The following is a 12,537-nucleotide window of genomic DNA, read 5'->3' on the forward strand; positions in this document are numbered from 1 at the left end:
ATTTTCTCATATAAATGACTTAACATCTGATTTTCACCGTGACTAATGCACAACGCTCTTTCCTTTGAGTACTCTGAGGGAGAAGTGTCCGTATTCCATTCATGCTGGTGTCTTCTCGCACAAGAACAGAGAAATTCTCCAAGTGCAGCTATTTTTCACAACACATGCGCATGAAAGAGAGAAACCTGAGAGACGCTGGTCTGATGCGAAACCATTAAGCGCAAAGTGTCTGTTATTCTTTCATGATTCCATAGACTAAACAGTGCTAAGAGCAGTCAGTCAATGGGGCCCGTGTATATTGAACACTTAATGCTGTGAATAATTCATGGCGTGCGGTTAAGTTTGGAGAGGTGCTGTGGAACAAAATGACTAGAGGGCAGGTAATTGTTATCGATTCCCCCGAAGCCTCTCTCCTGTTGAGAGCTGCTTGGAGAGATGGGCTCCGGGACTCTATCAAAACCACAAAATAAGCCCTGTCTCCACTCTGCTTGCCTGCTTGCTAGATACCTATAAATTTAACTGCCTTGACAAAGTGCCCAAGTATAGCAGAACCTGTTCGGTCAATCAATATCTGGCACAAACTGGCACGGAGTCAGCAGGCTCCAAGGCTTCCTGGCAGCAGCGCCGGGCTACCATGATGGCTGATCATCCTCCCTGTCAGCAAACTGCCAGCTCATTCTTAAATATTCCGCAGGTCAGCTCTTTGCGTGGCAGAGCTTTACAAATGGTACATGAGGAGAGATAATTTCCAAAACATTACCTCTATCACGGACACCGTGAATGTCATCCTTCTTTAACTATAAAGCAAGGTTAAGTCTGTAAATATGTCGAGGAGGGGACCAAAAATAAACTGCTAAGTATATGTACATGTGAAAGTTAAGCATATTCAGTTTGTTGCTTTTACCAATCTGTGTGTATATTGCTTAAGAAAGAGGCATGCAACAACACGTTTTACGGCGTCACACTTGGGGAAGTCAGTCATTAGTCTAACATGTGCCCATCACATCCTTCAGTCTCTGGGCGGAGGATGCCCACAGTAGTAAAACAGACATAATCCTCTAAGAACGGCTTTGTCAGTTCTGATACCCATGTCCCTCAGTGGGGGAGCAGGGGTGTTGCTGCCTAAATACCTGACAAATCCGGTTGCCACCTGAATACCGGAGTAATCCATCACACGCCTCTGATGGGCCTACAAAGGCGGATGCAGAAGTCTGAGAGTGAAAGCCGCCATAGTTTTACAGTGGAAGCAGTTGACGGGGACAATATGGGCGCGGCGGGGAAGGATGCACAGCAACACAACACGGCACAAATCTAATAAAGACTTAAGCTAACTGCTCGAGGACTTTGTATGTTTTGGCAAGACTAATCGAAACACAAATCTGCGGGAGTGGCACGGGAAGGCATGCAAGAACAATTCGGGGATTCATGCAAACAAGTAGACAGCACCGCACGTTTACACTAGGGAGGATTAGGGAGAGCTATTCTTTCATATTTGTGTTTTTCAGAGTCTTTGGGGAAGAAGGGACGGACGACCTCGCCTAAAAAAAAATGACAAAGAGTTAAAGTGACCAACCTTCACGCTGATCTGTTTGCGGATGGAGTGATTTGATGGAGGTGAGCGGTGGAATGAAAGGACACAGAGTGAAGAGGAAGACAAGACAGTGAAACAGAACAGTGTTTCCGTAGACACAGTGGAGGTTAGTGACATGGCACAGAGTGGCAGAGTAATGCATAGATACCGTCCCAAGGAGAGAAACTCACTTTTAATAATAATGTGAGGCGTAAAATACTGATAATTTCAGACTTTTGCTTTAATCATTTCATCCATCTAGCCACCTGTGATGTCATTTATTTTCTATTTTAAATTATTTCTCTCCCTTTCGTGAGCACCAGGTGATGTATGAGTTGCTGGATGTGCTCTTGCAGCTTAATAAAACTGACCTGAATTGATTATTTTGCAAGTTTCCCTCCTTGGCACACAAAGAACAGCATGAAGATACTTTGTTGAGAGAAAAGCCGAGCCGCGGCACTTTATCCTCGGTGACATATTGACATGTCACATGGATATATGAAGGAGTGCCAGCAGACAGAAGCTGACATCCCTCCTCCGTTGTGGGATAAGCACTTGACAAATGAGCGCTCATGCACAATCACAGCACGCTTGTGATTCTGCCCACGTTGATGGAGTCCTCCTTTAGAGGAGGGTCACCAAAGGCGACCCGCAGCAAACTGGGCGCACTTGCACACCTACAAACACACGCACGCTCTTAATGGATGAGAAGTGGAAGGACATAAATAGATACGAAGACAGGAAAGGAAAAAAAACAAACAAAAAAAAAACAATCCGTGAGCGGACCATCTCATCCTCAAAACCGCCTCCGCCTTCAGTCTCACCCCCCCCACCCACACAGAAATATGAGGACATCACTCTCTGGTGGCTCTGAAATGTCAAGACAAGGGGTGGGGACGGCGGTGCAGGCAGCGTGTTGGTGTACCTGCCGCAGACAGGAATCGGATGTGGCGGCGACGGTGAATGGAAAAAGAAACAGAAACACACTCGGAGACACAAAACACCCATAACAAGCACATTTAATGCAAGTCTGACAGGAGTGTGTGTGCGTGCATGTGGGTGGGTGTTGGAAGGGTGTTGATGGAGAATAATACCACTGTTCTCCGTCTCATGATAATCCTACGTCACCTTGAAATAGCACAGACTTTATTGGCATTTCAAGACTCTGGATTATTGTTCTACACAGGGACGATGGGATTTTTAGAAGGTGTTGAATTGAATCAAGCCAGAATTTTATAATGCACTTGAATGTTAAGAAAAAAAAATGGAGGAGCGTTGAATTGCAAAACTTCCGTACATCAATGAATTGCTTGCTTCCCTTGTTTGTTATGTTTAAATTTGACAGCAGATACCGAAAGCTCCAAACTCCCCCCCTCTTGAGTCTCTGAATGAAAAGGAAAAACTCATAACAAGAGGAAAGGAAGAAAGGCATGTCAAAGGCCACGTGTCTCGAGTCCCTCATGTTTTAAACCCAATCTAGCCGCCCAGTGATAGCACAGCCCCAGGTCTCCTCTCCTCATTCTTACGGCGGTAACAAAGATGGAGTGAAAACATGGCTGGAGCCTTTGTTCTCCGTTCCAGACAAGTCGGCTTTTAAAAGGTTACGGTTGGTTTGATTTCTATCTCTCCACTGGTGTGGTGAGGCTGGCGGAAAAGTTGGTGTTAAGGCCAACGGGTTGACAGCTACCTGGGTGGTGTTACAGACTAGCTGGGCCCGGGGGCCCTGCTGGCGCCAAGCCACACAACTACTGTAATTACCTGTGAGGAGGGGGAAAAAAGGCAGCGTCTGCACCTGTGACAGACGTGTCCTGATTAATAGACAAGACTCGCATCCCTTCCTTGCCTTTGCTGTTCGGCTGACTACCTCCCCCTGTCAAGATTTAAGATCTAAACCTTCTGCAGCACACCGTGTTTAATCTGTGAATTTAATTCCACTGTGGTCTTTGAGGATGATTTTACCTCTGATTGCTCTGATCCAGGAGAGGAGTAGCAAAAACATTTATCGTGGATACTTGCCTAAGGAAAAAAATTATGTTAAATATTAATAGCTCATACCTGAGTTTACTTAATTTAATTAGTTTTTTTAGTAGACAGGTAAAAATTAACCCTAATACATTCATTTCATCTCGATGCCATAGTAATAATTTATCCAGAATATAGCCTGTATGCTACACTACTGCACGCTTTTAACAAAATCATAAAATGATAGCCAAGCATGTCTCTTTCTTACCATGACACCTTCACTCCCTCCTTTTCCCCCTCCTCCACCCACACTAACAACTGGAGCAGCAATTCTGTTTCATGTACATCAGACATGCTGGTGTTATCCGCAGGGGCTGACCTAGACTACTCTCTCCCCTATACCAGCTTTTTCCAGGGTGGGTACAACTCTACCCTTGCCCTGCATTAGTCTGCTCACAGAGACACGCCGCAACAAAAACAAACCCTGAAACTCCAGACCCCACGGTGCCTTTAGGGAGCTCTGGGTTGTGCGGGGGGGAATAATGGAGCCTTTCGATACAGTCAAAATAAAAGAGAAAGGAGTCCTGGCATCAATGCCAGCAGAGGAAACGGTTTCAATGCAGCTGTTTTCTCAGAGGCCACACCTGGTCGCCTTCGCAGCCAAACAGGAGGTTGAGGTTAGTTCAGCTCATTGGTATGGGAGAACTTGCACGGTAAGGATAATGGTGAGAGAATTCGTGAAGCAGAGACAGACAGAAATAGTTGTCGAAATGACGGTATTGGAAATGACACAAATAAAAGCGTTTTCCACAGTTGTTTTCACATATCCAGGCTGATTAGAACTCTTCACAATGTTGAAGGCGAGCAGAGCTATGCAGGGAAAAACTCCATTCATCCACAAGAATTAAAAATCTATTATAAGGTGTAATTTGTCCCACTTTTTCAGGTGCAACAAACGCAGTCGGCACTCCTACACACTCTGGAGAAGTGCTTGAATCGTAGCATATTATATGCAAATAGGGAATTTAACCTGGAGACATGAATAGTTCCTTGTGATTTCCAAGTGCTAGAGACAACAGAAATGGTATTAATGATTGATTAACTCCACAATTGAGAGAGACATTTGACTTTACCTCGTACGTAGAGATTGGCAGGCGCAGAATAGCGGGTCCCAGCACTGTTCATGGCAACGCATTCGTATTTCCCCTGGTCCGACTCCTCGCTGTTCTCAATTTGCAGAGCTCCTGTGCAGAGGATTAACAAATTTAGCTGTTTTGACAGTTGTGGAATATGAGATGCAACTTGGCACGAAACCACAGTAGATATCCGCGCTGTTGCCTCGCTAGAGAGCCCGCAGTCAACTAGTGTAACCCACTTCATGCTCGAAACACGGACACAGTTTTGTCAAGAAAATTCTTAAGGCAACACGAGTATTTAGCAGATGTGGCAAATTTAAGAAAGCTGCTAAATGAGTGTTTGTGTAGTCGCGTTAGGGGGGAAAAAAAGACCATGACTGAAGGTCAATTAACCGTTTGAATAACATGTCAAAACCATCACATTCTGATTAGGCCTTCTGCTTATGGAAATAACTGGCAAGCCATAGTGTTTGCGTCACGGAGAGTTATCAGAGTCAGCCAGATGTTAGCACGCTGCTAAGCTATGCCACATCAAAGGCAGAAGAATGAATGTAACGCATACAGCTGCAATCAAACTGCTGTTTAATATCGTGCAGTTTTACCAAAGGACATTATTTGAAGCTTCAAGAAGAAGTTGAGAGAAAGTAATATTTTTTTTTTGTATTCTGTTGAAACAAAATTCAAATCAGCGCGAGTTAAATGTAACTGATGACTGAACCGTTCTCCTCAGTCAACAGCTGACTGCAGGTATCTATTCCTCAGTCGCTGTTGAGCACACATTCAGCAGTCAGGTCATTATTAACCACCACAGGGGAAAGCTCCTCTTCCAGATGGCTTTGATTATTATTCCCAAGTAGCCGTAGTCATCAGAGAGAAGGCTAACATGTTGTTCCTAACAAAGCATAAAAGCCCAGGAGACGTCTCGGTGCGGTCATTTTGGCGCTCCGTGTCTACAGCCATCATTTAACTACTGCCATTCAATTGCAAATGGCTGACGGATGAAGCACGTTACAACTCGACACATTGCGAAGAGCAACAGGAAACTTACCAGCGCCGCGGAAAACACATTTTCAAAAAACAAAACCACTTATCTCGGCAGCATATGTGTGTGTGTCACAGGTGAGTGATAACAGTTATCACGTCTCCAAAGCAACATGGTACTAGCACGGAAAGGCAGCCAGCCACCATGCAGTTTGAAAGTGACAAAAATACTCGGCATAAGATGATGTCAGGATACATTTTTCACATCATGCAGTATGAGATGAATGCAACAAACAGGTTCACCACCAACCATAGGGGGACTCGGATCAAGACGAGACCAAAAACAGAAGTGAAACGGGGCGGGGCAGTGACATGTGATAATACCACTTCAGATCTCACGACAACACATCCCTCGGAGGTGTTTGCTCGGCTTGCTGAGCTCATCGCTGTCTGATTCAGCACTGACATGCACCTGCATATTAATGTCGTTGTCACCAATCTGTCAATCTGCCAGCTCTCCCATGGGAGAAAACAGTGTGAATGCTACGGGATTGTGGAAGGTTACAGCTGTGGCAGTTGTCAGACTGCAACTCTAACCTCCTCCAGTTACTCCCAACTACCCAGACAAGGGTGGATCATCTACAAGGTCACTTCACTGTTTTAAAGCAGAGCAGGTAACACCACATGGATACAGATGCTGCATTAGGGTCACCTCTTTGAGAATCTAATTGAAAGTGGGCTTTATTAGGAGCCACGGACACACAGATAGTTTGAAATGTATTCAGCTTGCGCCGGACTTCCACTGTTTACCTCACTGTGGTTGGAGGGAAATCACACTTTCACTCTCGGGGGGGAAAAGCAGGTCATTTCCATAGAAAGGAGGTGAAGCTTCCACCTTAACAATCTCAACCCGGCATTCAGTTCCCATGCTGGGGGCCAAAGCTGCATAGGCTGTTTGCAAATGCAGTCATTTCAATTTACATTGAGGCTGCATAAAGGAGGCAGGTAGATCCTCTTGTGGTGACGGTGACCTTTAGTTTAAAATGCAACTGCTGGCCCCTTTGTGCAGAAGAGGCAGAGGAGAGACTGAGGCCACAAGATGCTTGTTTCTCTATGTGAACGTGTGTGTGTGTGTGTGTCCTCAAAAATAATTCGGTGTAAGAAAAGCCTTGAAAAATAGCTCATTCACAAGCTAACACACTGGAGTCTTTGCTTTCCCATTCTGGTCGAGGTTGGTGATCATTTGTTTGTTAAGGAGCAGACAGCAGACAGAACACGTTGGGGGTGTGGGGGGGGGGGGGGGGGGGAGACGAAGGGTGGGCTGGCGCCTACAGCGTGGATGAACCTGGTGATGTGGTGTCGGGGAAAATGCAGAGGGTCTGATGTGGGTGCGAGGGAATGACGCGGACGTGATAGTTTCCAATACATTTTATTCATGATTCTTACCTCTAATTGGTGTACCACCTAGGTGGGAGTAATTTCGATGCAAACAGGGTTGAGAGATTAGTTAGTAATCTACTTAGAACAGTGGGAGAGAAAAAGCATGGCTTCTGATATGCCACAGATAAAAAAAAAAGCAAATAAACTGATACAGAGTAGAAGCCACTTAAATGCAACAAATAAACGTGCTAGGAATCAGCGCTGTGAAGCAAGTATACATTTAAATGTTGTCTGTAAATGACATCTTTAAGTGTAACGCTCCTACTTTTGCATCTGTAGACAATAGCGACAACCACATTCACCCTTGCTTCACAGCGGCGTTAAAATATTCATGACCTGCTTTTGTTACGCTTCCAAATTTAAGATGGCACCCACTCTTTGTGTAATCAGCAGTTAGTAAAATGGGCAGGAGAAATTAATGAAAAGTCAAACACAGTAAATAATGTGACGGACAGCAAGAAGTATCCACGTCGGAGGTATTAAATCGGAAAAGGAGTTAGTATCTCTGCAGAGTGAATGATTCGGATGGCGGGAAAAGAGAATAAATGTGCCTGCGTGCTCGGTGAAAATCGAGCGAGTGTGATGCAATGAGAGGAACTGCTTTTTCTGTTTAAACTACGGCAGAAAATGAATGTGCTTTATTTATTTTTTATTTTTTTCCCCTGGCCTGATTTCAGGTCACGTGGAGTAATGTAAATCCTGATACACTAGCAGATGTCATGGAAAGGCTAGTGGATAAAAGGAATTGTTAGTCTGAAGGCATTACATATCAGCACATTTTCAGGCACCCCTCAACGTATGTGCGAAAGAAAACTAATTAAAAGTTTGTTGCTGGAAGTAAAAAATAAATCCACAGTTTTATGCACAATTAAAAAAGCAAACATTGTCAAACAATGCGGGAGTTGTGTTAGTGTCGACTGTGTAGAAATAGGTGTCTAATTTGGGCTGAGCTTGTCTTTGAGCCGTATTTTAATATTGCTAGACCCTAAGAGTGTTCAAGTGAACATGTGGTCGGCTTCCACTGGTCAGATCTAGCCAAAGGTTTTGACTAGAGTAGCTCTCATCTTTAATCTGTGTGTCCTCTGAGCTGCAGCCTGGCTACTCTCTCCCCTATAGTCAAATCTACCTCACTTAGGGTCTGTTCAGACCTTGCATTAAGGTGCATCCTACCTGGACGACCGCAAGCCCCTCCAGATCCGATCTCAATTTCACGCTCTGTATGCAAATAAACCCCGACATCATCCGAGGCGCAATAGAATATTTTAACAGCGTCTGTCTCTAATGGATCTCTACCGCCGCTCCAGAACCGAGAATAGCATGGTTTTATGAGTGTGCGTCACGACTTTGACTCACACGTTAAGTTATTATTTATTGATGTCCATCCTGACGTTAGTTAGACCGGCACAAAACTCAGATTATAACTCCAACCCTGGGAACTTCCCAGGGACTGTGACTCTCTCTGGTAATAAATGAAAATAAAGACATCAGAGATTGAGGAGATACATAACTTAACCACAAGCTGCTCCTCATACATCCACATGACTGTATCAGTAATTAACAATAATAATAAATAAAGACAGAATCACACTCCTGCTCTCATATTAAATACTTTCATTACAAGAACAAGACCACCTCCAGAGCTCCGTCAGAGATCAGATCTCTCAAATGCAATCTCAGTGCGTCCTGGGGGGTCCTTTACGTGATCGGATCCCCCAGATCGGATGTCAATGCAACGTCTGAACAGGCCCTTGGTGAAATTCACTGCAGGATCTAAGCGAGGTAGATTTAATAGTTAAAGATTGAACTCGATAACTAATTCCACCTTGCACTTTTTCCTTCTGATCCAGGTCTGGCAAGAACTGTTTATTAATCAATGGGACCGCTACGGTGAACAAAGAGAGAACCTCATTGATTTTTTTTTTTTTTTTTCATTTCGCACAAGGTTGAACTCGAGCTAATGCATCATCGGCTGGCCTCACTGTGACCCTGCTGCATGTTTATGAGGGGATTAAGGATTATTTAATATGGTGAAAAATTCTCTTTCGGCACTTTAAAAGGTTACAGAGCTCATGGATCACTGTCAAAGATTTGAGGAACGCAGGAACAATGTCGTTGCAAGTTTGGCTTCCATGTAAGGGGCTGCTACACCGTTTGAGGAATAAAAATTCTGTCAGCCAAGTAATCAAGGTGACAATGACAAGCTGAATAAAACTTTCATACCCTGTGTGATGAAAGCGAATACATTAAAACATACAAGAGAACAAAGGGCCTTTGTTTTTCCACATTATCCTCGTGTCTAACACGTCTGTTGGTTTGCACTAACACCTTGCATCTTGCCTTTGCTGCATTTACATCAGTAAATCATTAAAGAAATCGGATCAAACTGCACCTGAGCGGAGTTGTTTGATGCGCCCGTTGCTGCTGCTGATGTCCACGGGAAGCATGTCCTTGAACCAGGAGATTTCTGGGTCTGGGTTTCCGCTGGCGGCGCACAGCATCGTGGCAGTTCTGGTCTTTTCAACCACCTTCAGCTGGGGGCCCATATCAATGGAGGGGAAGCCGTGGGGGACCTGGTTCTCTGAAAATTTTTGGAAAAAGCAGATTTTAGTATAGACACAGACACAAAGAGTAAAAAATAAATAATAATAAAACCGAACAAGAGGAGGAAAGACGTTTTTTCACGAAAAGATTCGGACACGAATAAGCTTTCACTTGCTATGAGAGGAGTTGAGTTCTTCAAAGCTGTCGAGCTGGCAAGGACAGAGGAGAGGATTGAACGAGAGCAAATACATTTTAGGCGCTACGGGCCAAACAGTAATCAGAGAATACGCATACAAAACAAAACTGTAGTGGAGAAGGGAATATTAGATCTGGTGCTGATTTAGATTTCACTGGGAAAAAAAAGAAAGAATCCTGCTTGTGATTGATTATCATAGCAGGCTTATTACACAGCAGAGGGAGTCTGAGGTTCAGACAGAAGAAGGATAGTTTCAATCTGCCTCTGGGTAGCCATGCATGGATGAGCCGCCTTAGGCTTAGCAAACGAAACAAACCTATTTGAATAATCCAACTCATCATAATGAATGTAACGGCATATCCATGACAACACATAAAGCATAATCCTTAAAGCGGTGTTGGAGATCCGAAAGGAAAGAAAATAGTCTTGAATGTTTGCCGGAATCATACCACATCATCAAAATATGTTCCAAAATCTCATACAGACTACCTCTGATATGGCGTGTGGGATTCCAAATGTCATCTCGCCATGCGTAACATGCATCGGTGTCAAAACAATGAAGCGTTCACTCGGTTTTGAAGCTGCATTTGTCACAAAAATTGTCAGTGACATGACTTAAGTGTGCCGAAAAAAAGGAAAGAAACCTGCGAAGCCCTCAACCTTAAACTCATAATAAATCCTAATTTAACCTCTAGACAGCGGTAATAAAGAGGAAACATGATAGCCCTTGAGAGGTGTTATTATCAGCTGGCTCTTGAAGCGGTAATCTATTTCACCCCTCTGTTCATATGTAGATGTGTCGGGGTTTTTTTGTTTTTTTGGGGCCAGTGTGTTAAGATGAAGAAGCAAAAAAAAGCCCCAAACGATTTTAACTTCTGCCTTTGGTGGTCCATGAAAAGATTTACTTAACTGCAGGTTATCTAACACTAAGCAAAGGATAGCCGGCTTGCAGGGAGGAACCTAATTAATAGAAAAAAAGACGTCCAGAATGGAATGATAATGTCAATTCACCTACTCATCCATTCATCAATTATCTATACCCACTCATTCTTTACAGGGAGCCTATTCTAGCTAACATTAGCTGAAAGGCATGACGGAACGATTAGCTAAAAATTAACTCCCCAGGGTGTCAAATCTCAAACTACCCCACTGGAATGGGACTGTAACTGCAGGCACGTATTAAAGAAAAGGATGTAGATTTAAAAGAAAAAGAAAAAAAACAGCATTCTCCGCAAATCTCCAATTATTTGATTACCAGAGAAAAACACTTCCTGCTAGGATTGTCCATAAAAGCGCAAGGTCATCATTAGCAATTAGAAGAGTCTGCATTAAGAGTAAGCGTTGCACTTTAGGTAGTCCTCTTAGTCCTTTTTACTTAATGGATGTCTAAATCCCACTAAATACCATTTTAAATCTACTACTGACTCATTCATTACTATCTATATTTGCTCCACTTTAATGGTGCATTTTTTTTCTACTTTCTTAAGCAGATATTTTACATCATTCAGATCCCTTAAAATCACATCAGCGTGTCTTAAAGGATGCGTTGAATAGGATTTTCTCTGCTTCCTCCCCTCGCTTGACTTGCCCGAGTCAGAAATCCATATGTAAACTTATACGTCTGGAGCACGACTAGGAGGAGTGCGAGGTTTGTTCTGATCCTCGGCGGAGCAGTTGTTCCTCCTCTAACCCCTAGTGTTTGGCCTGTAGCCCGGATCGTCTCGTATTCAGATGCAGTTGACAGATCTCTGCGCGGCTTCTTATCTTTTGTGGCGAGGCTCGCTTCCTGTCTAGCGCTATACAATTAGTTTTCAGACATCCTAACCCGTGCCTCCACAGAAGAGGATACCTCTACAAAACAATGAATAACACTGTACAGTGTGTCACCGTATGAGTGATGTAAAGGCACTGTAGTGCCCCTTGCTCCTCTGTGGTTTGTTCTCGCTAACCTTCAAACACAAAGAGAAGGGCAAAGGTAGAGAGAGTTGGAAGAACAGAGTGGGGGAGAAAATTGCCTGGTAGAAACACAGAAGCTGCAGCACTTGTCTCAATAAGGGTTTATTAGAAAGAAATTATTTTTAAATGAACGGTTTTGTGGTTTTAAAGAAATAAATTCCTCTGCCCTTTTGAGATGAAATGTGGGGAAAGCAGTGAATTACGCCAAACCAAGCGGGGGCTGAACTCTCCTCTCAACCTACTTTTGAATCTCTTAGAATATGTTCATAACTCACCCTTCAGAGGAAGCCCCTTTGTGGCTGCGGACATGAACCCAATTTTCTCATGCATGCAATAACTGGGTTGGCCAGCTGGTGTTGGTCCTGGTCTTCAGGACAGCAGGTTTGGGGTTGGGAGCTAAATTAAACGCTATGCTTGCTCGTACACTAACACGATTACACACTGAAATATCTTCCACATAAGTGCATTTTATACGATTATTTTGTATTTTGTATTAATCAATTAATATTAATGACATTTTCTGTTTAATCGGCGAGAAGTAATCAAGCAGGCATATGACGATAAATCTGTACATTAAAGCCCATCTACCGTACACCACTGATTGCTGATGTTCATGCCTCGTGTCAACGCATGCATGCAGTTTGGACATGTAAGCACATGACTGGACCCCCCTGAATGAAAACAATCTCAGCCAGAAAACTGTGCAGCTTCTCTAGTCACAGCAGAAACCAATCGATTCAATGAAGCACGACACT

The 12,537-nt window shown here is 43.7% G+C and overlaps 1 protein-coding gene across 3 annotated transcripts in view; it reads right to left on the minus strand.

The window, feature by feature from the left end:
* The window catches only part of LOC311489465 (receptor-type tyrosine-protein phosphatase F), a 164,006-nt gene that overhangs the window by 63,946 nt on the left and 87,523 nt on the right, over positions 1-12,537 (minus strand). For all 3 annotated transcript variants that reach the window (XM_084546553.1, XM_084546554.1, XM_084546552.1), the window contains exons 5-6: positions 9,479-9,667; positions 4,666-4,776 (exon numbers count right to left, since the gene is read on the minus strand). In XM_084546553.1, coding sequence (XP_084402679.1) covers positions 4,666-4,776; positions 9,479-9,667 — 300 coding nt within the window. The remainder of the gene's footprint in view (positions 1-4,665; positions 4,777-9,478; positions 9,668-12,537) is intronic.

The sequence above is a fragment of the Chelon labrosus genome (assembly GCF_963514085.1).
Source record: "Chelon labrosus genome assembly, chromosome: 6".
NCBI classification, from domain to species: domain Eukaryota; kingdom Metazoa; phylum Chordata; class Actinopteri; order Mugiliformes; family Mugilidae; genus Chelon; species Chelon labrosus.